The 27,991-nt window shown below is 39.7% G+C and overlaps 2 protein-coding genes across 2 annotated transcripts in view; one reads left to right on the forward strand and one right to left on the reverse strand.

Moving 5' to 3' along the window:
• dnajc17 (DnaJ (Hsp40) homolog, subfamily C, member 17) overlaps positions 1–27,991 on the forward strand; it is a 123,303-nt gene that overhangs the window by 70,479 nt on the left and 24,833 nt on the right. The gene's annotated exons all lie outside the window — the stretch shown is intronic.
• Positions 16,699–21,422, reverse strand: LOC140201106 (cdc42 effector protein 2-like). Its single transcript, XM_072264716.1, has 2 exons — positions 21,344–21,422; positions 16,699–18,755 (listed from the first exon to the last, which is right to left on the reverse strand). The coding sequence occupies exon 2, from the start codon at positions 18,655–18,657 to the stop codon at positions 18,058–18,060; it is 600 nt and encodes a 199-aa protein (XP_072120817.1). The 5' UTR covers positions 18,658–18,755; positions 21,344–21,422; the 3' UTR covers positions 16,699–18,057.

Consider the following 27,991-nt stretch of genomic DNA (forward strand, 5'->3'; position numbering starts at 1 on the left):
TTGTCTGAAAATGCAACCCATGGCCATTCTAATCATGGACTTCTAATAAACTAACAATACTCCAGTAAAATTCCTTTAAGACCGTCTAGTACCAGTGAGTCAGCAGGTTGCTTCTTTACTTCACTCCAGTGTTTAGAACATAACTAACTGACAAGTTAGATAAGATGTTAAACCCAGGTCTTCTTTCCATTTTTGAAAAGCAATGTTTTTGTACTCTAGTATACCTCCAAATGTGTGCGCATAGAAGCCCTATTCAACTGATCTATGTATTAATGTGGTGCATCCAGTTTACCTACAATCTCATAATTCATGTTTGCATACTTTATGTATAGTAGAGCAAGAACCTACTTCTGGAAGATCACCTGGTCATAACTTTACAATAGTGAGGTTTCATAGTCTGTAAAAGGTAGCCAAGTGCAACCTATATAACATGGTGTTCTTAATTTACTAAAAATGATAAATTAAAAACCAATATTTCCTCATCAAAATGCCATTCATCTCCAATTTATCCTCTGTCCTGTTCGCACAATGTGCTGGCAGAATGGGAAGAACTTTTAGAGATTAAAGCAAAGTAGCTGTGAGATATGTCAGCCATGTTGCAGACCACAGTTTATCTGGAAGAAGTACAGCTTGACTTTTTTAAGTACAAGGTTTAAAACATCTGCAACTGAAAAACTGAGAGTTATTAATAAAGGATGTGCAATTCTTCCTATAAGTTGATTCTAATTAATTTGTGGAAAATATTTTGAATTCATTATCAAAGTTAATTTGGCATGGAGAGTTATTGAGAAATGGATGTACAGTGGATTCCGGTCAATTAATCTAGCAAATAATCGGGATTCCCTTTGTTTATTTGGGACATTATGCCGCTTAATTGTGACAAGAGACTGTTGCCGAACAGTTTCTAATTAGTGTCAGATGTGTGCACTTGTGTGCCCATTAGACACTGCACCATGCTTAGAGCAAATAGTTTTTAAATTGTTGCCTGTGCTGGTGTTCAAAAACCAGTGACTTTTGTCACTGATAATTGGTGAGAAATAAGCAGTAAGACAATTCAGAACTGTTTTGTTCTCTGCGGTTTCAAGCATTGAAACTTGGAAATGCCAGAAACAGCTGGAAGTGAAAATGAAATGATTTCACTACTTCAACAAGTTAGGACCTACGAAGAATTTGAAGGTATTGACAATCATCTTAAATATAATGTATTTGAAGATTTGGAGGATGCAATCATTTAAAATTTTATGAAGGCAGTCCATTACACTGGACAACAGTTTTTTTGAAAGTGTCGCTTCAGTCAGTAATTTTGTTATGTTTATAATAGACTGCTTGAAGCTGAACACAAATATAATTTCAGATTACTTGTATCATGTAGAAATTTGGAGAAACAAGAAGTTAACTTTAGTTGAATATAATGTGTTTAATTGCATAATAATGCTGACAATTTGTAATTGTTCAGCTAAGCTAAACATGTTTTGTTGATGAGTGTCTAAGGCTCCTCGCTTAAGTGGCTAACAATAATCAGCCAGCATTAACAAAGGAAAGTCTACAGATGCCAGAAATCCAAGCAACACACACGTTTTGTGTCTGCTGAGTTCCTCCAGCATGTTGTGTGTGTTGATCTGCCAACATTAATGGATTCCAGTTGCCCTGATACCGTTTCCCCATGATCTCAATATTCTAGTGAAACCTTTCATCATGCTCGTCACTGAGAGTGCCAAGATTTACAGGAGAAAAATCTAAATGGAAATGCAGAAAGTGAATCTTTAGTGGCATGTTGCATTTCATGGTTGTGTATGCTTGAAGCATGTTGTCAACCAGCTGCAAGTAGTTTGGTGCTCTGTAATTGCCAAGAAAATTTTCAACAACATGCGATTTTTCTCAGGTCCTACGAGAGATTCTTCAAATTGCCTGCCATTGATGACCTGTTTGATTTGTGGACCAGCAAGAATGCCTTCCTTAATCTTGGCATTAGCTATTCTGACTTGAATTGCAAATTGAAATAAAAATTATAGGTGATTTCAAAAAAATGATGCATGATAGGGAAATTTCATGGTGATTTTCATAAATCCATAAAATAGACCCAAAAGTACTCAGGAAACCAAATCTTTGTTGTCCAGTGTGATCTACATGAGGTATCTGCGCTAATTTTGTTCATTTACAGTCAGTAAAAAGAACAAGACAGCATACACTGGATGAATGCCTCTATTGATATCTATTAGGAACATGTACACAGTTTTATAGTACTGTAGTAGTATTGGTAATGTTCTAATTTATTCTGTATTTCATTTAAATAGATAATTTGTCACTCAGTTAAATGGTAGTTTGTCTTTTTTATACTTTTTAACTATTTCCATGAAACTTCGGCTAATTGGGGTAGCCACTTGATTGGGCCAAAGTGTGCTGGTCCCAGTGAGTCCCAATTAACTGGAGTCCACGGTATTTTGAAAAGTTGTAATCTTTAATTACTAATTACTTGGAATAATATGCCATAGTCTGGCATGGACTTGAAGTTCTAGTTACCTTATTCTGTATATAGTAATAGCGTTTGCTTCAGTGAATCTCTTTCAGATTCTGGTTTTCTTTAGGTAACCTGCTTATTTCACTGGTGTCAGTTAGTCCTGTAAATGAACCTGAGGATTTTTTATAGAATTTGACTCAGACTACCCTTTATTTACTTGTAATAAGCAGAATCCTAGAATCCAATATGATATCCCTCCCTCAGGTACTTACATATTTTACATGTCATTATACTCTGACCCACCAGAGTATAAAGGAGTTTGTACATTTTCCCCATGACCGGGTGGGTTTCGTACGGGTACTGCAGTTTCCTCCCACAGTCCAAAAGGCATACCGGTTGTTGGGTTAATTGGTCATTGTAAATTGTCCTGTGATTAACCTAAGGTTGCTGGTAGCTGGAAGGACCTATTCCGTGCAGTATCTCAATAATTTAAAAACATCTGCCAAGTTGGCCTTAATTGATGGGCATAGTTAAGTTGCTTTACTTTACATCACACTTCCACACTTGGTCTGCTGTCTTGCATCAAATGTTCTCCAATACCTCTCTCCTCAGCTAAAGTCCTTGCTATTTTTCCCCCTACTGCCTGCCTCTTAGCTCAAACATTTTTTTAAACACTTTTGAGTTTTAATAAAAACCAAACATGCTAAAAACACTCAGCAGCTAAAGTGACCTCTGTGGAAAGAGTAACAGGGTTAACATTTCTGGTCAAAGGCCCTTGTTTCTCTTTCTACAGAATATTGAGTACTTCCAGCGTGTTCCATATGTATTTCAGATTTCCAGCATCTCTGGATCCTCTTTAACTTTCTCTTTATATTTATTTTGCCCCGTACTGCTATGTGGGTGAAATTAATTTCTGACTTAGTGGTTATGATGTGCTTCTTAATTTTTAAGATGCTCTTTGCATGTGTTGCTAACCTGGTAAATAATTTATTACTTAACCTCTGGGATAAAATACTTTTTACCAGAACGCATGAACACTACTTGACTACTTTTTTTTTCTCTATTATCATGTATTGCATCGTACTGCAGCTGCAAGGTTAACAAATTTCACGACCTATGCCGGTGATATTAAACCTGATTCTGATTCTGAGTATGTGCTAATTTTCCTGCAGTGTAATATTGAAAGTAACTCATTATTTCAATCCTTTGTGTGAGGTAAAAGAAATTCTCAAAACCCTGAAATACAACTACTCTTATTCTAATTTATTTAGATTAAAGACCCTCTTGTGATTAAGCACCATTATTGTCTTATGTTAGTGGTAACTGCAAGCATTGTTGCAACTCATCCGTGTCATTTTCTGAAGGTTCCTGTACCCTCAGCTGAGACCAAATGCTGAGTGCAGTATGAAGTGTTGCTGCCAGAAATTTAATCTCTGGGGTTTGATTTGTTCTTAATACTAGAAACTCCAGCCATTGCTGCCAAAGTGTTACTGACAAATTTACTAAACATTTCCAGCTGTAGGTTTGCATGCCAAAGGGGGGAAAAATGCAGCGGCCATCAGTAACATGCTGCCTTCTCAAAGCAACTTTATCGCGAGCCACTTTTAAATATTTCCCATGCTAGTCTATGAGTGGAGATTTGTACTGGTGATTTTGTTTCTACATACATTGAATAATAACTGAAGCTTGCACCAAAATAAAAATTGTCACTGATGGATTTTGGAGAATAAATTACTCACAGCTGAGGTAAAAAACATTCTGTTAAATGTGGGAAGAGCTGTATCTTAATTCAATCTTCATTTTAAAATCTTAAATACGCTCCTGTAAAGTATAGGGTAAGTGAAAGGCATCCTGATAGGTACATGATGTGCATGTCTCTTTTTAGTGCCACTTGTACAAGGGGAGCTTTCTTTTCTTCTTGTGCATTTATTTCAAGATATAAAATCTGGTGTATTTTTCATGGCAAAGAAATAACATTTCTGCCAGAAATCTAAAGTGCAGTCAAGTTAGAAGATTGCTGCAGCTGAATCTGAATATTAGCAAATAGCCGTTCTGCCTTTCATCAAGCTGTGCCATGGTCTGTTGCAAAAGTGGTCTCTTTACCTTTGCATAAGGGAACATGGGGACCACAGGAGAGTGTGGAATCCTTCAGTCACTTGTAGAGAGGTCTTAATCCGAATGCAATGTATTCTTTATCTTCCAGAGAAAATGCTTCCTCTTCCTTTCTCTCTCTTAACTCCCTGCCCTCCTTGCTACCCACCCCTACAATCAATTAAAATGGAAACAGCATTTGAAGAAAGTTATTCTCTACTTACTAAGATCCCTTGTTTGTAGCCCTCAGCACCACACTCAAATACCTTGCAGCCAGAATTATGGGAAGACTTCCAAGGCCAGAAATAATGACAGAGAGGTTGCCTGATAAACCTGCCATTTCCCACAAACCAATTATAACTCCCTTACGGCATCTTTGCTGTGGAACTTAATTTTTGCTTGAAGTCCAGATCGCCAACAATTATTCAACAAACGTCAATAAAAGAGTATATCTTAAGAGGAAGTAACAGTGTCCATGGTGATCTCATAGATAGAAGCGCAGTGAGAAGTTGAGATGATCCTGTGTTCATTGTGATAAATGGGTTAACCAATATCATCAATCCTACCAGCTTCTGAGATGCTGCAGTTGACTTTGCCTCCCTTTGACAAGGTGTAATTTTTTTTTGGTTTGCTTGTGCATGACCCCCTAGGAGCTAGTCTTGGATGCTGTTAACATGCTACCGATGAGTAATTGTTGGGTTCTTCCAGTGCTGAATTGCACATGGGGTGCATCGTTGAACCAAAGTAGAGCAACTCCCACTTCCCATAGGATTGAGCCCACCCTCTGCTGGAGTGGGGACCAGAGAAAAGATGTGCACACATCAGTAACCTGACTGGTCCAGGTTATTTGGAAAGTATTGCTGAGAACGCTTAAGCTCACACGCAGTAGTTCACACACAGCCATTGCAAAAGAATGAGGGGAAGATGATTACTGGAAAAATAAAGGGAAAATTCCACAGCAACCAGAACTGGACAGAAAGCAACAAAAACTTGAGCTGAGCTGGCAGAATATGATAGAATTGCTCCCCTGTGAGTTACTTGTCCATCCATTTAAAAAAAATTCTGAAGAAATCAGTTCAACAATAAATATTGATTTTTCTTTTTTTGTTTATTATTTTTGAAGTTGATGAATTGTGGGAATGAGGCAGTTTCACAGTGGGAACTGGAAATTCAGATCTTGGTGTGTTTTTCTTTCGCAAGTATCCTCTGTGCAGGATATCTTATCTTTTCAGCAGTCTTTTGATTTATATATTAAAAAAATTATTCCTGAACTGGGGCAAAAGACACAGAGGTTTTCATTGAATTTTACAGCTGGTCTCTGAATGCTTCTGTTCCTTTTCAACTAAGCCTCTACAGTTCATGCTCAATCTCAATTCAATGCCAAATGAGGTGATATCAGCAAAGGATCGGACCATTGCTTTCAGCATCTCTGGGTTAAGGCTGGTTCAAGGGGATGAATCACTGTCAAGATTTGCCCCCCCCCCCCTTCAGTGCAAAGGCATATCCAGAACACAAGCATGTTCACTAGTTAAATATGTAAAACTAGTTAATGGTCTAAATGTATTCTTCAGGTGATGTGTGATTGGAGGCAGAGAAATAATGAGGATAATGAGGATAATGAAGCCCGCATGTTACCAGTTCTCATTTTAAAACCACATCTTAGTCAATAGTTGAAGCATAGATGTGCTACATTATCAGAAATGCTAACATACCAACTATTAAAGTGTCATTTCTCACAGATGTGGAATGTTCCTAAAGTGGAAAATTCCAAAGAGTTAAAGAGTTGTTAAACATCTCAGTTGGAACCACAAAAAAAAACCTAGCTGCTGACTTCTCTCACTGTGAGACCTAACTGGACTAATTTTCCCTAAATAATGTATATATGAAGTACTTATAGGCTAGTTTGGTTTGGAATCTTATCACCTTGCGTAAAATTCAGGAAACTTCATAAACCTGTCTCATTTATGTTAGCTCTTAGAGTCAGAGTTATACAGTGTAAGAACAGGCTCCCTCCATGCCCAAGTTGAACTATGCACCCATCTATATTAATTGCTATTATGTCTTATAAATAATTCTGCTAAAAGAATATAGTTAGGGCAGCATGGTAGTGTAGTGGTTAACTTAACACTATTATAGCCCCAGCTATCAGTGACCGCTGTGCAATTCCCATTGCCATCTGTAAGGAGCTTGTATGTTCTTCCCGTGACTGTGTTGTTTTCCTCCAGGTACTCCGGTTTCCTCCCACATTCCAAAAACATGTGGAAGGGCTAGTAAATTGGGGGCATGCTAGGTAGCACCGGAAGCATGACAGCATGTACTGGCTGCTGCTAGCATGTATTCGGACTTTATTGGTCGTTGACACAAATGGCACATTTCACTGTATGTGTCAATGTACAATGGATAAATAGAGCTAATCCTGTTCCTTAGAAATTTAATAGAAAGATGTGCCATAACACAACAGATTGTAGATGCCTTCAGAGCACAAGTTAGTCCATTTGTGTTTGTGCTATAACCAATTCAGCCTGCTCAGTACAAATAGTGTTCCCTAATCCATCAATCACATCACAATCAACTTCTGTTATGAAAAAAGATGGTATTGAGATTGGTGCAAAGTGAATGGATTGCTATACATTTCGAGGGGGTGAGGTTACAGTGGGTGAGGGGAGTCCTGATAGCAGGGTTTTGACCCAAAACATCATGTACTCCCCCACCACCCTATTGCTTTATTATACTATATTGTATTTCCCCACATTACATTCATAACCATCTGTGCTTTGGCAATTAGTGTGCTTATCTATGTGTTTCTTAAATGTTGAGAGATCTGTTTCCATTACATCATTATGCAGTGCATTCCAGATTCCAAGCTCTGTGTGAAAATAATTCTTCCTCATATCCCCTCTAAACCTCTACTGCTTATCTTAAGCATATGCTGTCTTTAACACTTTCAGTGTAAGTAAAAGATTCTTTGTCGCCCATCTATTCCTTGCATAAACTTGTATCCCTCTATCACATCGCGATCAGTTTCTTTCTCAACACTCAACCGATCTCTCCTTATAACTGAAATGTTCCGATCCAGACAACACCCTGGTCAATTTCTTACACAACCTAATTTTTTAAAAAATATTTATCCTGAGATCTTAAAATATCTCTTAATGTTAAAGTTATTAATTTTTGATCATTTAAAATATTTTTATTATTAATAACTATTACTGATATGGTTAGCAGGTTGGTCATGTTCAGAGAGATTAAGTAGTCTAGATTTGTACTCCAGAGTTCAGCAATTCTGAGATATAAATCCAGAGAGGGGATTTCACTGAAACAGAGCTTGATAGGGTAAATGTGGAGTTGATACTTCCCCGATGGGAATATCTAGAATTAGAGGTCTCAAAATAGTGGTTTAGACTCCGAAGGTAGAAATGAGAAAAAAATTGTTCCCCTACACCTAGATGATACAATTCTTGTACTATTTTTGCCTAGAGCCTCATTCAGGTCACAGATCAACAGATTTTAGATATTGGGAGATATGGGTTTCGTGCAGCAAAGTGGCATGGAGGTAAATCAGCCATCATGTGGTGATTCCTCAATACCGAATTGGAATGTTAAGCTAAATTATGTGTTCAAGAGTAAGGCTGAAATTAGAACCCACAACTTTGACCTAGAGTCAAGAGTACTTCCAACTATGCAACAACTGACCCCCAAAGTAGACCATTTGCATCTCGTAATAATTAGTTTTTTTAAGTGACTTTCTGTCACAACCCACTTCAGTTGCTAATGTAAAAATGTTTGATCCAATTTCCCCAAAGCTTCTACCACATCTGAACCCACAAGAACATACATAATTCCTTATACTTCCTTGTGCAATTGGATCCTCGATTTCTTCATTTGCAAACCTTAGTCGGTTCAGATTGGTAGCAACATCTCCTCCACAATCACCATCAGCCCAAGTGAACTGCAAGGCTGTGAGCTTAACACCCTGCTCTACTTGTTTTATAGATATGACTGTGTGGCTAAGTATAGCTCCAATGCCATATTTACGTTTGCTGGCGACACTGCTGTTGAAGGCTGAATCAAAGATGGTGATGAATCAGCACGTAGGATGATGTAAATTTATTACACACTGAATAGTGCCACAACAACTTCTCACTCAATTTCAGCAAAACCAAAGAGCTGATTATTGACTATAGGAAGAGGAATCTGGAAATCCATGAGCCTGTCCTCATCAGGGGATCAGAGCTGGAGAGAGTCAGCAACTTTAAATTCTTCGATGTTATCAAAAACCAAATTTCATGACACATGTGAATGATAAACTTGTTTTTGATTTGAGTCTCTATTGTGGACTGAGAGTGGGAAAGGGGGACCGAGCAAGAAGCACCAGAGAGACATTCTGCAATGATCAATAAACCAATCGTTTGGAATCAAATGACCTTGCTGGTGTCTCAGGGCTGGGTGTGCCTGCACCCACACCACTCCTCACCCCTGCCACTCCTCTGTCACCTGTCCTACTCCCCTCCCACAGCATTCCACCCTTGCCATTCCCAATATCCTTTGCTCCTGCCAGATTTATAAACTCACACTCAGCTGCACGTTGACAAATACAGTACTATCCAAAAGTCTTAGACTTTTGGATAGTACTGTATAATAAAAATAATAAATATTGCTTATTTATGTTGTTCTTTTTATATTTGCACAGTTTGATGTCTTTTGCACGTTGATTTTTTTTACCCATCTTGTTCTGTATGGTGTTTCATTGATTCTATTGTGCTTCTTTGTATTTACTGTGAATGCCTGCAGGAAGATGAATCTCAGGGTAGTATATGGTGACATGCATGTACTTTGATAATATATTTACTTTGAATTTTGAATTCAACTTATGAATACATCAAGTACGGGTACAGAGGCATGGAGGTTACGTTTTTGGACTGGCATCATTAGTCCTGGACCATTGATCCAAAGATGAGCTCAAATCACACCACAACATCTGGGGAATTTAAATCCAATTAATTAAACAAATCTGGTCTTCAAAGAACAGGCTAGTTTCAGTGATGTTCACCATGGAATTAACAGATCGTTGTTTTAAAAAAAATTAACTAATTCAATCTCCTTCAGAGAATGAAGTCCACCACCTTACACAGTGTGGTGCATATGTGACTGGGCCTACTGCCATGGTTAACTGCCTCAGCTCGAGAACTGTTGTGAAAGGGCAATAAACATAATCTTTTCCTTGTCTCTCCATCCCTGTGTGTAGTGCTTCTGGTTTCTTCTATAGTAAGAAGAAGGTTGGTTTAATTTTGGTGTGTTCTGTATTTCCCCATAAAATGCAGGCAGCATGACAGGAATACAACGCAAAGTCAAGAACATTAAACCACGAGAAAGTAGGAGTAAGCCTCTATGAGGTCACTGAAGCCTGCTCTATCATTCAGTATGGCCTCAATGCCCCTCTGCTCATCTGTGCCAGTTCACTATAGCTCTCAGCTCCTCAGTCTTTCAAATATTTATCTAACCCCATCTTAAACATATCCAATGATCTTGTCTCCACCACTCTTGGGAGGGAGAATTCCAGAGATTCTTTGCCCTCGGAGAGAGATGAGAATAGGAGAAACCAGCTGAGTGAAAGCCTTCCCTCACACAAAGAATTCAGCTGACCTGTGCACGAATAGTAGTCTTGTTATTTTAATAATCTATGAATGAAATATGTTTTCTGAAGAAGGATGAAACCTTATGGTGATCAGCAATATAAAACATCTTAATCTAGAGTTGCTGAAATCAGTTTCCTATGAGAGATGCTATCAGTTAGAAAGAAAGGACCTTATTATAATAGGACCTGGTCACTGTGTACAAAAACATAGAATGTAGTAATGTCTTGGGCAGGGCAAAATAGTGGTCAATTTACACATATGATCCAACTAAAGTTAGAATTACCGTGCCTGCTGTTTGTATGTGGGTTGTTAAGGAAGGAAGTTTGATTAAGACTTCGGAAGAATCAGAATCAGGTTTAATATCACTAGCATATATCGTGAAATTTGTTAACTTTTGTGGCAGCAGTACAATGCAGAAATAAAGAAGTAATGAGGTAGGGTTCATGGGTTTAATGTCCATTCAGAAATTGGATGGCAGAGAGGAAGAAGCTGTTCCTGAATTGTTGAGTGTGTGCCTTCAGGCTTCTGTACATCCTTCCTGTTGGTAGCAATGAGAAGAAGGCATGACCTGGATGATTGGGGTCCTTAATGATGGATGCTGCCTTTTTGAGGCACTGTTCCTTGAAGGTGTCCTGGATACCACGGAAGCTAGTGCCCATGATGGAGCTGTCTAATTTTGCAACGCTCTGCAACTTAGTTCAATCCTGCAGAACTCACTACTGTTCTTGGGATGTCCATGAGACAGTATCTCCAGAAATTTTTCAATATTACATTGGATAGCAGGCTGAGGCCTTGCTGGCTGGAGGCTGTGACTTGAACCAAGCTGAAGAAGAGATGCTTTTGTTGCAGGAAATTTAAGAGTTGTTGAGAAATAATATTTAGCTTAAAGAAGCAAGTGAAAGAGAAAACCATCACAGGATCATAGCAGCAGTAAATGATAAAGCGCTCATTAACATGTTAAATAAGAACAGCCAGAGAGTGAAGATAATGGAGGTTTGGCTGAGAGTTAAGTCTTGACTACAAATATAATCTGCCAATCTGATTTGATGGTGTTTGATTTTGGCTGTCTAATGTTTATGCCCAGAAGCAATCTCATTGCTTCCTCTTCCACCCCCTAATCTGATTAGCAGTAAGTAAAGACAGGCCAGGAGAAGGATAGGCCATACCCCTACAAGTGAGACAGGAAAACTCATAATGGAGGTAGTGGTGTTGCCAAGTTATTATTGTCTGCCTCCCAATCGTTAGCCAAGGTGGGGGGTGGAACTGCTGTGTTCTGCAAGTTGAGTAGGTTCTAAGAATGTAATGCCTTTCGAGTAAGTAACACAACATCACCAACTAAAATATAAGCAACCAGAAGAGTTGAGGTAAATGCTTCTCATCCTGTTTTTGTTCCACTCATACTGTGTGATTGCATTTGGAGTTACTTAAGTTTTCAGTGAGGCCTACAAATCCATTACTCAAAACAGACCTTGTATTTCCCATGTGCTGGTGTAAAGCCTTTAGAGAGTAATTGAAAGCTGGAAGTGATTACAGGGCAGTCATTTTGCCTGGAGTTTCTGGTTACATTGTGAACTGCAAGGGAGAAACTCAGGTTGCTGTACAGCTGTCATGCTAACCTCTATGTGAGCTTACAGTTATGCTGTTACACTTAACCATCAATCATTTTTCATTATGCTTATGAACTACCTGGGAGCTATTTACTGGCATGCCTTCCAGTAGTGTATTTCTGCAGTTGATCAACGGTGGTAAGCAACTTTAAGTATATGGTATAAGCACGATAATCTCGATTTTTTTTTTAAAGTCAGCATTGCTGTTTTTAAATTCACCCCCCCCCCCATGATGTTGCCATATTTACACAAAAAGGATGGGTATGCTGCTTGGTGCCAATACAATTGGTTAGTCAGCCGCTCAAGGCAAAATTAAGTCCAATGATTCAGGAGGGATGCAAGGAGTTAAGTTGGTTTACTCCTTACAGTCACTGACTAACACACATCGAACCTACAGCATTCCCTGGAGTTTGTTCTTTGGTTTGGGAAGGAAATACTCCAGTAATTAAGCATACAGTGTGTGGGACTGGTGGTTTAGGAGACCGCAAGATGCAGGATGCAGAATGGGATTAGATTGTCTTTCTTACTTGGGATTTGAAATAACTTATTTCAGAGAACATGCCTGCCAGCTGAAGTTGATATGTCAGGCTGCCAGACTGAGCAATCAGCTCATCTTGTATTGACGAGCCAGCATTATTTCAGGAATTTGTTTCTGTAAGTGGTTAAATTTAGTCCATCGGGTTTTTTTTTAAGAATTTCTCAGCCCAGTCATTACAGAATCTTCACAAAGATGTAAGGGGTACACTGTGACATGGAAACAATTTCCAAAATAATTCTTTCCATGGTGCCTTTCAAGGATACTTGGCCAAGAAATAAAACAGTATCTGTCAGTCTTGCTTATAAGTATAGACTATGCAGATCAAGTGAGAAGTGTGCACTTATAACGATCAGCTCATATAACCAGTGAACCAGATCACTTCCTATTCACTTCAGTTCATAATTTCATTGGTTACATTTTTCCAAATATCTCCTTAAATGACATCCTACTGGTCAAAATATCTTGCCATTTATTCTCTCAAACAATTTCAGAAGAGGCCAATTTACCTGTATTGTTATAAAATTGCTTCTCAAAACAAAAGCTTGACAGTGTCTTTCGTGATCTCAGAATGCCTGTGCTGAATAATTCTGAAGATTAGTCAGTGTTACTATACATGGAACTTGAATATCCATTTGCTTACAGCAAGGCCTTTCATAAAGTGACCATATAACTCAATAGTTGAGGAATAACTGTTGTTCAGGATACCAGGTAGGATTACTTCAGACTCTGGAGTGCTTGACAATTTGGAAAATGGGATATGGCTTTTGCTGTGACAGGGTTTGAGTATAAAAGGCAACGATGAGATTACATCTCAAACTATACACTAGTCTGTTCTACTTATACGTGCTTGAAATAGGATTGTAGCAAAGCTTCACCAGATTGAATCCTGGGCTGGCAGGTTTTTCATATCAGAAGAGATTAACTCGTCTAAATTTATATTAGCAAAATGAGAGGGGATCTCATTACAGCAGACTGTTCTTACTAGAGCTTGATAAGGTAGATGCGGAGTTGCTGTTTCCCCTGACTGGAATGTCTAAAAAATAAGGATCTCAGATTCAGAGTAAGTGGTAGGCCTTGGAGAGGACCAAATCCTTGCAATTCTCTACCCTGGAGGCTCAGTTCTCTGTATATCCAAAACACAGATCAACTGATTTTTAGATATTGGGAGATCTGGAAAAGTGACACTGAAGTAAAACAGACATGATGTAATTTCTCAATACTGAACTGGAATGTCGCCTAAATGATGTGTTTTGGAGTAAGACTGGAACTAGAACAGCCTTTGACCCAGAGTCATGTCCTACCAACTATGCAACCACTGAACTTTGAGGTATATACTTTGCATCTCTCAGACTTCCCTGATGGCAGCTGAGTTTTTCCAGTGGGTTCGCAGGGGACGCAAAGAAGATGACTCCAGGTTTGAGTTCCAACCTGCAACAATATTTCACAACGTCCTGAGTTTGGGAATGAAAAAAATCAGTTATTATTCCCACTGCTGATGCTTCTCTGCTGACATCTATTAGAATTGTGCAGACAGGGAAGTCGTGTGAGATTCATCTGTGAAGCATTCAGCAGTTAATCAGTGTGCCAACATTACAGTGAAGCACATACTTGAATTGTAATCACTTGGAGCTTTGCCTGCAACTATTATTAATCTCCTGAACCCAGACTTTAGCTTGCATCATCCATCTTCACTGAGGCCACCATGGGATGATGCTCCCTGAAATGTTATTGCCCTTCTCTTGCCTTGCCTATTCACCTCAGGTGCATTACTCCAGAACCAGTGATGGAATGTTTGGAGGAGCATGCAATCTGCTCTGGTAGAATTTAATGCTTGAGCACCATAAGATGTTGCAGTATTCTGAAATGAAAAGCTCTTAGTAAATTTTATTATTGAAGTACATATGTCACCATATATCATTTTCTTGTGGGCATACTCAACAAATCTAGAGAATAATAAATATAATAGAAACAATGCAAGACCACCCAGCTAGGACATTTAACCAAAGTGCAAAAGATGACAAACTGTTCAAATGCAAAAGAAGAAACAATAATATAAATAAATAAGCAATAAATACCACGAACATGAGATAAAGAGTCCTTGAAAGTGAGTCCATTAGTTGTGGGAACATTTCAGTGATGAGGCAAGTGAAGTTGAATGAAGTTATCGCCTTTGGTTCAGGGGCCTCGTGGTGTGAGTCCAGAGGCTGGTGTACCACCTTCCTGATGGCAGCAGCAAGAAGAGAGCATGTCCATAGTGGTGAGGGTCCCTGATGATGGATGTTGCTTTAGTGCAACAGCGATCATGTAGATATGCTCAACGGTTAGGAGGAATTTACCTGTGATGAACTGAGTCAAACCCACTGCATTTTGTAGGATTTTCCGTTCAAGTGCCCCGGTGTTTCCAAAGCAGGCTGTGATGTAACCAGTAATATTCTATACTACACATCTATAGAAGTTTGTCAAAGTTTTAGATAATGTGCTGAATCTCTGCAAACTCCAAAGAAAGCTGCCGTGCTTTCTTCATAATTGCACTTGCGTGCTTGGTCCGGGACAGATCCTCCAAAATAATAACACCTAGGAATTTAAAGTTGCTAATCCTCTCCACCTCTGATCCTCAGATAAGAACTGGCTCATAGACGTCTGGTTTCCCTCTCCTGAAGTTTATAATCAGTTCCTTGGTCTTGCTGACATTGAGTGAGAGGTGGTTGTTATAACATCATTGTCTCTCTCCTATATGCTGATTCATCACCACCTTTGATTTGGCTCACAACAGTGGTGTCATCAGCGAACCTGAATTTGGCATTGTAGTTGTGTTTAGCCACATAGTGCGTAGAGCAGGGGATTAAGCTCATAGGTTTGTGGTACACCTGTGCTGATGGAAGTCGTGCAGGAATTGTTGTTGCCAGTCCAAACTGACTGGGATCTGCAAGTGAGGAAAGCGAGGATCCAATTGCACAATTGGGTATTGAGATCAAGGTCTTGAAGCTTGTTGATTAGTTTTGTGGGAATGATGTTATTGAATGCTGAGCTGCAGTGGATAAGAGCATTCTGATGTATGTATTTTGATGTCTTTATAGTTGAGCTAAGGTTGTTCACCCAGTGAGCTTGTAGTCTTGTTATTGCTACGGGGGCTGTGAATTGTTAGCTGAAGTACTGGTTCTTGGTATGTGGTCAACACACAAGAAGCACTGGAGGAACTCAGCCTTGGCAAGGCAGCATCAATAGAAAAGAGTACAGTCGACATTTCAGGCTGGGACTCTTTGGCAGGACGTGTGGTGTTGGTATGTGGAATTTAGTGAGCAATTAAGGTCTGGAATACACTAGTTCACCAACACCAGGGCAAACATCCTGAGCCACAAAGTAACTGATGGATATTTCAGGCTGTTATACAATTAGATTCTGATTTGAAAACTCTCAGAATGCTCCTCATTTACTTCTGACCTATAAAAAGGAGGAAAACATTGTAAGGATCTACATGCACCTGAATATCTGAGAAGTGCTTTAGTAACATAGACTTGGTGCCTGATATCACAGCAAATTCAGTGGATTAAGAGGAACAGAAAATTTCACAATTAGTACAAGTGTAGAATTCCTCATCAATATGATAAAGGCTGCATCTCCAGTAGTACTGTTGGTTCATCATAGTCATAGTCACAGTCATACTTTATTGATCCCGGGGGAAATTGGTTTTCGTTACAGTTGCACCATAAATAATTAAATAGTAATAAAACCATAAATAGTTAAATAGTAATATGTAAATTATGCTAGGAAATAAGTCCAGGACCAGCCTATTGGCTCAGGGTGTCTGACCCTCCAAGGGAGGAGTTGTAAGGTTTGATAGCCACAGGCAGGAATGACTTCCTATGACACTCTGTGTTGCATCTCGGTGGAATGAGTCTCTGGCTGAATTCATACTGTATGCATGAGGCACACTGAAATTGTATGTGCTATATACAGTATACCTGAGCTTGGTGCAGAAGGAAAATTTGTGCTTCAGGTCAAGGGGACCACAGAATCAATGTAGACAGGTCGGTCTGAAGGTTGTGGACTCAAAGTTTCAAGACTTCTGCAATTGAACAGAGCTAGGAAAGTGTAGCATTGTTAGAAGAGCTTTGGATCCAACATTTTGATTAAGCATTGTTAATTCAGAGAACACATGGTATCCTGTATTTCTAGACTAATAACCTCAACTTTGTCATCACCATATCATCACCTGCATCTCCCTTGCCTCTGTCGACTTTGGTGTGGAAAAATAATTGACTTTGCACGATAAAAGCTTGAATTTTTTTATGTTTATTTGAATCACCATTTTTACATAGTATTATAGTGATATTTAATACAGATTCAAATCTTTAAATTAACCTCTGAAAAATGTAATAATAAATAACGTGAGAAGAGGAGGGAGTTTGTGCATGTCTTGAGGACAGAGTCGGAATGAGAAACAATGCAGGACTGAGCTATCTGCTACCGTGACAGCTTTTCTACCACTAGAGGTCCTGTGTGCGCTATAGAAAGGATCAGGGTCCCCAGGGTACTAGGCAGGTGCTTTGGTAGGCAGTGTATCTAAATCTATAACTGGACATGTGGAGCAAGGTGTGGACTAGTTTTAATTTCACCATCAGTTCTACAATATTTCAGCAGCAAACTTTGCAATATTTGAGAAAATATTTATTTATTATGACACAGATCCATGTCAGCTACCAATAGAACAATTCTATCAGTCTCATTCCCATTCCCTCATTTCCTTGTAACACTGCAATTTATTCCTCTCACCTGCTCATTAAGTGTTTTTATTCTGCTACTGCCTGTGTTAATAGGTAATTTACAGTAGCCCATTAACTCATTGGCCTTTTGTTACTGGTGCAGCTCTTATCATTAGTACTTAAGTATATTAAAAGTACATCTTTTGTGTGCCTTTTCTGAAGTGGGTATCATTATTTTCTGAATCCTGGCGTTCCTGTTGTTTTCCCTTTTGCCTTTGGAGCATTGGTTTAATGGAATAGTAACTTTTTTTTAAAGGGAAGTATGGTATAAGCCACATTGTTATTTACGCAACTTTGAGGGGGGCTATAATTGGCTCTGGAATATAGGAACTGGAGACCTTTCAACCTATTTCATCAAACTATTAGAACAGGACTGAAATAATGTTAAGTAATATGAAGGAAAACAGAGGAATTTGAGCACTATTTAATTATGGCAGGTGTGATGACATCAGTAAGCAATACGCTTCAAATATAGAAGGTAAAGTTTTCTCTGCACTGTGCTAACTCCATGGCTGAACCTAATTTTTTGAAGTGCTTTGTATGCAATTCCAATTTGGCATGTCTTTTTCCCTACTCTATTTCATCTTTGAATGAAACTGTGGATTTAAGTCTCTCTGTTGGTTAGACTTTATTTAGAAGATGAAAAAAATATTCTGTTGAAGTGTTTTACTTCTGTGTCTCTGTTGCTATGTCACCATACTTCCAGCTACTTTAATGAAGATGATAACTGGAGGAGGAATCAAAGTGTGCTCAGTATACAATGCTGAAATCCTGCTTTGCAAATCTCATTGCAGATGAGTCTAAAGAGTCAATCATATCTATATATTTAATCAGAATTTCAAGCACTATTTATTACTTTGTTCTCCTTGGATAGGTTTGGTTGCCTAAGGCAAATTGTTGCTATTGTGTTCAATATACGAAGACTTTTAATTCACCATCTTAAAGTCAAGCAGTCAGTGTAGCGTTACTGCTGCGATGTTATGGATTTGTGATTATCCATTATTTTGAGAACATCTTCCAGTATCGAAGGCCCCAAATCCAGTTCAAATTGAAACATATATTCAGAAGGGCTTGAATGAGAGTCGTCCATTCCTCTCTGAGCTGAGCACTCCCATCCTCCTTCACCTTCAGTTCGTTGCTGGTCTTTGTCATCTATCTGCTTGTCATCTGGTGGGGCTTCCTCAGATGCCTCCAGCAGGTGGTATTGTACGGAGGGTGAGTAAAGAGTTGGTGGTTGGTTATCTGGAGACTCAGAGGTTGCCTGTGTAGAATTGACAGCAGTTGTGTCATTGGGCTCTCCTAGGTGTAGTCGAGGGGGTTTAGGGGGTGCCACGTCCCTTGGATCTTTCGATGTACTCATGGAGGACAGAAGGTCATCCTGGCCTTGTAGGAAGGAAAGATCCCCAAACGTATCACCCTCTCCTCTCCTGCCAATGTGCAATTTGTGGTGAAAATCTCCCAGAGGTGGGCTGATCATGTCTGCTGATAGGACTTCACGCAGTTTTGGCTTCTTGCCCTTTTTAGTCAACCCAGTTTTGAGATAGATGGGCGATTTGACAGACATTCTATAACGACCAGTAGGTTTCAAAAGTTTAATTATTATGAAGGGTCTTGAAAAAGATAATGAATATCCTGGAGAAGTTGTGGTCTGGTAGCCCGATCCTATAGAAATAGAAATTTTACAGTAAGTGAATTGGTGATGATAAAGCTTGCTGATTAATAAGTAAAAGCATATTCAGTATCAGGTGGGGGCAAATAAACCAAACTGCTGGAAGGCCTTAGGTCATGCAGCTAAAGAGATGATGGTTGATGCCTTCCACCAGGACCTGCACCAGTTCTGAATCAGGACCTTGACCTGAAACACTGACTGTCCCTTTACCTCTGTAACCCCCTAGTAAGCCTTAGACTCACTCAACTCGCTTTCGTCTAGGGGGAGCAGCCTTCGGCCCCACCAGAATGGGTAATCAAGTTTGTGTGGGTGCTGTGCGATTGTACCCCACCCCGCCGAATAACAGACAATACACCATATGCGATTAAATGATTACACTTTATAGATCTTACTGGAACTGTGTAATTAATAGAGATAAAATATAAAAGGAAAATAAAAGGCGCCAGACTTATCAAAGTTCAACCACTTCGTGCACAACAGTTGGAGCTTGATTAACGGAGTCGTCTTTCCACCATTCGATCCCCTCCGACCCCCTTGACCCGCCGCCTGGGACCAACCACGGTGGTTGACCAGACGCTCCACACGAGTCTGTCTTCATCTCTTCTCCTCGCCGAAGACCCTGGGTCTTGGACTCCCGCTCAGGATCGGTCCCGCCACCCAGGGTCACAGCATCGCGTCTCCTCTCTCTGTCCCCATTGCGCTTTCTGCCTCAAAGCCCGCGAAAAATAGCTTACAGACACACAAGAAAGAATAACATCTATCCCAATTGGTTCGTTCACTCTCTCTTCAATAATATAACCCAAACAAGCAGAGAGAGAGAGAGAGAACTCCTTACATCGCAGTTATTATTACAGAAAAGCCATTTTAGTTATAACATAACAAAGAAGCAATTTTGTTAGCCTTCGCAGTAACATGAAAGAAGAAACCCCTTACACCTCTATAGAGTCTGCCTGACCTGATGAGTTCTTCCAGCAGTTTGGAGTTAGTTGCTTCAAATTCTTGTATCCATAATCCTTTCTATCTCAATCAGGTGGCAGATTTCTATCCTGTCTGCCCTCCCTTTGAACAATGTACAGTTCAGTGGGTTCTGGTTCACCTTCTGCTCCAAGCAGCCACCCCTGATGTGTTGGCATGAACAATGAGTATCAACAGGTTCTTAAACTGTAAAGAAGTTATAGCCAAGTATAGTGCTGCTTCGGGGATAGAATGAAGAGCCCTGTGCCAACAACGCGAGGGTCACCACCCAAAGCATTTACGATCTGAATGTATCAGTCACATATCAAGCTATGAGTTTGTCAATTCAGCTTTCAGGAGAGGCATTGAGATATTACTCTGTCATCACTTTAGATCATGAACATGAGAAATTCTGCAGATGCTAGAAACCCAAAGCAACACAGAAAATCCCACAGAAATTCAGCAGGTCAGGTAGCATCTATGAAACTGAGTTCAATGTTTTGGGCCAAGACTGTTTTTCGGAACTGGAAAGGAAGGGAGACATCATCAGTGCGCTGTTAATTGTGTGTCCTCCAAATGCTTGGCCATTATATACTTGTCATTCGGCTGATTGGTTGTCTTTTCGGAAACTCAGTTGCGATGTGAAGATCGAGAGAGGCTCAAATTCAACCAGGCATCAGTTAAAGTCATGGTGCAAGTAAATGTACAGCATGCAAGAGAATTCCTAGAAGTGTGGTTTTCCACGAACAATTCTGTAAACAAACATGTTGACTTGGCTTCTATTTATGAGCCAATGCAGGCATAATTCCAGACAACAATGCACCAAGTTTGTCACGCAACTAATCAGCAACAGGATTTCCTCCCAACATCACAACTGGATGCATATCATAAAAGGGAGCTCCTGATACAAAACTCCACTAAAACCCACCACAAACTAAAATCCCTACCCACACAGTGAATTTTCAATCCAGCTTGCCAATTTAATTTGAAGACTGCATGACTGAAATATTCAAGCAAGTAATGAGATAGATGGATGAAAAAATAGCAAAGCATGTCATAAAATTTAACATACAGGCTGATCAGAAAAGTAGAAACCCAGGCCCAAGTGATTCAATTGAAAGTGAATATTTTCCTACCTCTGGTTCACATTAATGATGTATCACTGCTGCTTTATTAGCATTATCCAATAAATCCCAGTAGCCTTATCTTTTTCCATAATCCTGTATATTTTTCCTTCCATGTATTACCTAAATCCCTCATTTATTGAATCTACTTCCACCATCCTTTCCAAGCACTAAATCCCAAAATTTTTTCAAAGCCTTTCTACAATAACTAATTTTCCTTCTGACAATGCATAGTTTCACCTTGTGTGCTCTCTTATCAAATCCTTTGCTGATCTTTGAATATCTCAATTACATTTAATCCCTTTGCTTTTAGGAGAACAATCACAGTTCAGTCATAGTTTGTAACAAGGGGCACTAGATTTGTACTCTGCAATTCATCTGGGTGGGTTTCCTTTCAAAATCAGGTTTAATATGACTGGCATACATAATTATGTTAACTTTGTGGCAGCAGTACAATGCAATACCTAATATTAGAGCAAAAAACTGAATTACAGTATACATACATCTCAAATAGTTAAATAATTAGTGCCAAAAATAGAAATAAAAGAAGTAGTGAGGTAGTGTTCATGGGTTGAATGTCCATTCAGAAATCAGATGGCAGAGTGAAAGAAGCTGTTCCTACCTTTGGCTTGAATTGTTTGCTGATTACTCATTAATTTAGTGTTGTAATCGCTCCCTAGTGTCTGTATGTCATTATGTATACTGCTTTCATCATGTTTGAACTGTGTATCTTATCCCCATGGTAGCTGACTTCTGAAGGTCAGTAGACTGAACCTTATCAGGCACTGGCTTCAAAGTATTAAATGAGTGCTGTGGGCAACCTGGCTTATTTCTAGCCAGTTCTTCCAGAGAATTATTCCGGTTATCTTACCCTATCAAACTCCAAATCCTCCAAGTGTGTTTATCCAAATTCTCTGTGTAAATTATTTTTAAAATGCTTCCACCACCTATCCAGCCAGTCCTTTCAGATACAGCAGCTCATTACATAAAAATAATCTCATCTTGCCTTTGTATTTTGCCAATTACCTTCAATCTATGACTTTGTTCCTTATTCTTAAATGTGTTATGATTTTAAATAATTCTTTTGTGTTCCATTACTGCTTTAAGAAGAAGAACCCCAACTTTCTGTTCACAATCCTAAATCCTGTTTCCTGCAATTCCTCATGTCATTAATTCTTTTCTCCACTCACTGTAAAACCCTAATATCTTTCTGTACTATGGTATTTTTCTTTATGAATGAAATGTGGGCATTGTTGACAAGACCAGCATCTACTGCCCAAATCACTCTCCTTGAACTTCAGTCACTTGAGCCTGCCATTGGTTAGACCCAATTTCAAGCCAAGATATGGACAACATGATGGTGTAGCAGTAGCAACAAATTTCCATCAGGATAGTGTACGGTTTCTAGCATATTTGCAGATAGTGATGTCTTTGCATCCTTTGCCCATGGTAGAGATTTCAGCTTTTGGGCTGTGCTCTGTTAACAACCTTGGTGAGTTGTTACTTTCATTTTCATGATGATACCTATGGCAGCCGTATCAAATGGGCAGTGGAAAGCATCTGTATTTAGAATGGTAGATGAAGTGCCAGTTGGTTGGAAGTGGGCAGCTAGTTAATCCATTCAGAGTGGACTGTATATTAATAAAATCACCTTCAAAAACTCTAAAGGCTTGTGATACCAAGAAGAGACAACAATCATCTTTTTCCTCAGCTAGGTTGTTGGGTATTTTGGCAAGAAATGAGGCTTGAGGTGGATGCAAGAACTGGTAACCAAAGCCTGCTTTGGACACTGAATTTCAGCTGAATGTCTGGCTCCAAAAGCAATTCACATTCTTAGCTTGGGCAGTCAGCAGTTGGTGACGTAACCTGTACACAGCCTGATAATGGCTTAGCAGTGTAGAAATAGCTGCAAGCTCAGCAGTCTACCCGTTGTGGCCACAACAAAGTAGTAAGTGGGGGGCAAATGTTCAGTCAGATGTTCAGGCTCACTACTCATGGTGATTGAGCCAGTATTTTATCAAAGGCCCTTGATTTTATCAAAATTGCTTGTTATTATGTTCTGTGCTCTTATTTATAAAGCCCAGTATCTTGAACTGTTTTCTTAACCTGCCCTGCCAACAAAAGTATAAATTGGGTGGGGTGTGGGGGGGGGGGGGGTTGGTCATTGTGGATCCGTGGGCTGAGAGGTTTGTTTCTGTTCTGTTGTTCTGTATCTCTCTATGATTCTATACACCTTTTGTTCTCTATATGTTAGGCATGCAACTTTGATGATGTAGCAAGAACCTTGTTTGAAACTCCTGTGCCCCTTAATATTGTGAGTTAACCTACAGCAGTATCCCAACATCGTCTTTGAGTACATTGCAGTTGACCACGACACCTCAAAGTGGAATTGGCATGACAAAAATGGGTTAAAAATATCAGCCTGGGGTGCTTTTACCTCAAGGATTTTGAAAGATCTGTAACTGCAACACGTGTTGAAGAAGGGACCTAACATTGAATCTCCCAAGTGCAGGCTCAGTAAGTCAATTTTTGTGGACGGAAATGGGGAGAACTACAAACTACAGGCAGCTACTTCTGAAACTGAATCTTAGCGCTGTACAGTGAAGAAACAGGACCTCATCCAAAGTGACCTTTTTGCCCATTTCTAGTATCCATAACCTTCTATGCCTTGTCTAATTAAGTACCAACTCAGCTATCTGTAGGTACATGGTGATTATAGCAGCCTCCGCTGGCAGTGACTTCCGGATATCAATCACTCTGATTTGTTTTTTTTAAATACAAAAACCTTTTCCTCTAATCCCCTTTGAAATACTTTCCCCTTACTTTAAACCTCTGCCCTCTTGTCTTTAATACTCCAGCTATGGGAGGGAGAAAAACATGTCTATCCATCCACCTTATCCTCCTCTGATAATTTTATATAGAAGTCTTCCTTTGCTTCAGGCATATCCATTTCTGCTCATAACTAAAGTCCTTCAATTCAGGCAATATCGTGGTGAATTCCTCTGCATTCTCTTCAGCATAATCACATCTTTCCTGTAGTGTGGCGAACAGAACTATGTACAACACTACAAGTGAGTCTAACTGGTGTTTTGACAAATTGCAACAAAACATCTCAGTATATCCTGTGTCCCAGCCTATGACGGAAAGCATGCCCTATGCCTCCTTCACTACCCTATTGACCTGCATTGACTCTTGAAGTGACAGTGGACTGGAATCCAAAAGTCCTTGGATTCAACAGCATTCCTTACCATCCTACTATTTATTGTCTATATTCTACCCGTGTTTGACTTGTCAAAATGTATTGCCTTATGACTGTTCTTGAACTCGGTGGTGTGGGTCCTGAAGAAGGCTCTTGGCCCGAAATGTCGATTGTTCATTCATTTCTATAGATGCTGCCTGACCTTCTGAGTTCCTCCAGCATTTTGTATGTTTTGCTTGGATTTCCAGCATCTGCAGATTTTCCTCTTGTTTGTCCACGGACTTGGATTGGATTAAGCCAGGTGGATACTTTACAAATAAATGCACCAGCTCGGTATTCTGGAACCTGATCAGGCCTGCCTGACCACAATTTGCTGGGAGAGTGCAGGTAACATAAGAAGTGGTTCCTACTAAAGACCATAAAATATCAGAGCAGATTTAAGTCATTTGGCCCATTGGTTCTTCTCTGCCATTCAATCATGGCAGTTGCTGATTTTTTTTTAATCAACTCCATTCTCCCACCTCTATCCCTTAACTCACTTACCAATCAACCTTGCCTTAAATACACTCAATGACTTGACCTCCACAGCCCTCTATGGAAATAAAATCCACAGATTCATCACCCTCTGGCTGAAGAAATTCCTCTTCTCTGCTTAAAATGGATGTCTCTTTATTCTAAGGCTATGCTCTCAAATCCAGGACTCTCCTTTTAATAGGACATTTTGTCCATGTCAATTCTATCCCAGCCTATAGGTATCAAAGAGATTTCCTCTCATTCTCTGACCTATATTGAGTATAGGTCCACGGACCTCAACCACTCCTCATAGTTTCAGCCCAAAATTGCTCGGTATGTTTCCAGATGCGGTCTGAACAACGACTTACAAAGCCTCATAATTACATTCGTGCTTTATGTTCTAGTCCTTTTGAAATGAGTGCTAACATTGCATTTGCCTTCCTTACTACTGAATTCTGATTATTTGGCTTCACACTATATCCTGCGTTAAGTAATTATCATCTAGGCATCAGCTTCTCACTGCTTCCACCTTCAGCTTTAATTTATTTAAAATGCGTCAGGGTTGCCAAGAAAGTATTGGGGGAGGGAGCAGAAACAACTCATGACCATGTGATTGTAAGAAGTATTTGTCAAATGTGCTCTAACTCCACAGTTCACAGTGAACAGGTCAAAGTACTATGCAACTGCTGTCAAAAATTAACCACTACATTTCTTTTGACGTAGAGATTGATATGCATTAGATGGAATTGTCTGGAAATTAAAAGGATTATGTTGGATTCTTTTGAAAGAACTAGTATTCCAAAATACTAAGTAGACTGATAAAATGACTGGGAGAATTTCAAAGGTTTTTGAATTAGGGCAATAATGCTTAAGGAAACTCAGTGGGTCAGGCAGCATCTGTGGAGTGAAATGGACAGTTGACATTTTGATGTAAGACCCTTCAGTGGAATGAGAACTGATTTCCAATGATTCACAGCAACAAATAACAGTCTACACTGATTTTTCCTGAAATAATAAAACAAGTTGGACTCTGATCTATAAATAGTAGATACCACGCTCTTTTGGAATCAATTCCAAGTGCCAAGCTTGACTACCCAGTCTGAGCCAACTGAGCCATTCAAATGAATCTATGTCAGCTTTTGATTGTCTCCTCGTACTTGTTGCCTGCTTTGAATGGACTGAATGAAGACATACGTAGGAATCAGAATGAAATGTGGAGATGGATCCTTGCTACCTATGTCAGGTTGTTTATTAATTAGAGCTCAGATTCCAACACCTTCATCCACCATCAGTGCTAATCAACAAGCTTCAAAACCTGGGCCTCTGTACCTCCCCCTGCAACGGGATCCTTGATTTTCCTCATCAGGAGACCACAGTAAGTGTGGATCGGAAATAACGTTCTCTCCTCACTGACGGCTAATATAGGAAGACCTCAAGGAGGTGTGCTTAGCCTACTACTCTACTCTGTCTGCACTCATGACTGTGTGCTAGGCACAGCACAAACACCATCTATAAATTCAGCAGCAACACAACTATTGACAAAATCTCAGATGGTGACGAGGAGGCATAGAGGAGTGAGATAGATAGGTTGGTTCAGTGGTGTCACAATAACAACCTTGTCTCAATGTTATTAATACCAAGGAACTGATTGGAAGAACACAGACGAGTCTTCGTTGTCAGGTCAGCAGTGGAAAGAGGGAGCCACTTTAAGTTTCTGAAGATCTATTATGGGCTCATCATATTGCTGCAGAATGAAGAAAGCACGCCAGTGGCTATATTTCATTAGGATTTTGAGGAGATTTGGTATGTCACCAAAGACTCCAGCAAATTTCTGTAGATGTACTGTGGAGACCATTTTGAATGGTTGCATCACCTTCTGGCATGGAGACGGCAATGTATAGGATCAGAAAAATTTGTAGAGGATTATAAACCTGGCCAGCCCCATCTTGGGCACAATCCTCCCCATCATCGAGGATATCTTCGAAAGGCGGTGCCTCAAGAAGGTGGAGTCCATCATTAAGGACCTTCTGCATCCAGGACATGCTCTTTTCTCATTGTTACCTTCAGGGAACAGTTATAGGAGCCTGAAGACACCCTCTTTTTTTTTAGGAACAGCTTCGTCCCCTCTGCCATCAGATTTCTGAATGGACAATGAAAACTACCTCACTTTTTGCACTACTTTTTAATATATTTTACTGTAAGTATGTAAGGATACTGTTTATTGCTTATAGCTTGGTCTTCAGTCCCATCATCACTGAGCTTCTAAACCTGGGCAACTGTACCACCTCCTGAAACCAGGTCCTCAGCTTCCTCATCAGGAGACCAGAGTTAGTAGGAATCAATGATAATATTTCCTCCTCGCTGATATCAACAAGATGCAACTCAAGGATGTGTGCTTAAGCCACAGCTCTACTCTCTCTACACTCATGACTTTATGGTTAAGCACACCTCAAGCACCATCTATAAATTTGCAGATGATACTACTGCTATCTGTAAAATTTCAGATAGTAATGAGGAGGCGTACAGCAATGAGATAAGGTGGTTGGTTGAGTAGGGTCACATCAACAACCTCACACTCAACATCAGCAAGCCCAAGGAATTAATTGTGGGCTCGAGAAAGGGGAACTCAGGGGAATATGCACTGGTCCTTATTAAGGGTCAGTGATGGAAATGGTGAGTGGCTTCAAATTCCTAGCTGTCAATATCTCAGAGGATCTATCCTGAGCCCAACACATTGATGCAATCATGAAGAAGGCACACCAGCAGTTTAACTTCATTAAGAGTTGAAGAGATTTGCTGTGTCACCAAAGACTCTTGCAAATTACTATAGATACACAGTGGCGAGCATTCTGATTGTTTGCATTGCGGAGGCTCCAGTGTACAGGATTGCATTGACTGGCTGCAGAGGGTTGTAGATTTGGCCTGCTACGTCACAGACACAAACTTCCCCGCCACCAAGGACATCTTCCAGAGATGGTGCCTGGAGAAAATGGCATTCATCATTAATGACCCTCACCATCGAGACATGCCCCTCTTCTCATTACTACCATCAGGGAGGAGGTACAGGAGCCTCAAGACCAGCAATCAATGATTCAAAAACTGCTTCTTCCCGTCCATCTCATGAACCCTTTTCTTTGCACTATTTATTCTGTAATTTATAGTAATATTATGTACTTATGCTACAAAACTTATGCTTAGAAAAATAGAGGGCTATGGGTAACGCTAGGTAATTTCTAAAGTAAGCACATGTTCAACACAGCATCGTGGGCTGAAGGGCCTGTATTGTAGTTTTTCTATGTTTCTCAAACAAATTTTGTGTTGTCATAGGACATCATCAGGTGTGTACGTATATTTTATAGACACCATTTGGCGCCATTTCTTGGCTGTCGATGTGGAATTAAATAAACACTCTTGTCTGAGCTCCTATATTTTATAACAG

Source organism: Mobula birostris, chromosome 1 (assembly GCF_030028105.1).
Source record: "Mobula birostris isolate sMobBir1 chromosome 1, sMobBir1.hap1, whole genome shotgun sequence".
Classification (NCBI taxonomy): Eukaryota; Metazoa; Chordata; class Chondrichthyes; order Myliobatiformes; family Myliobatidae; genus Mobula; species Mobula birostris.

Coding starts and splice junctions, on each gene's coding strand:
- LOC140201106 (XM_072264716.1), bottom strand. CDS start 18,657: ATGTCTGTCAAATCGCCCATCTATCTCAAAACTGGGTTGACTAAAAAG.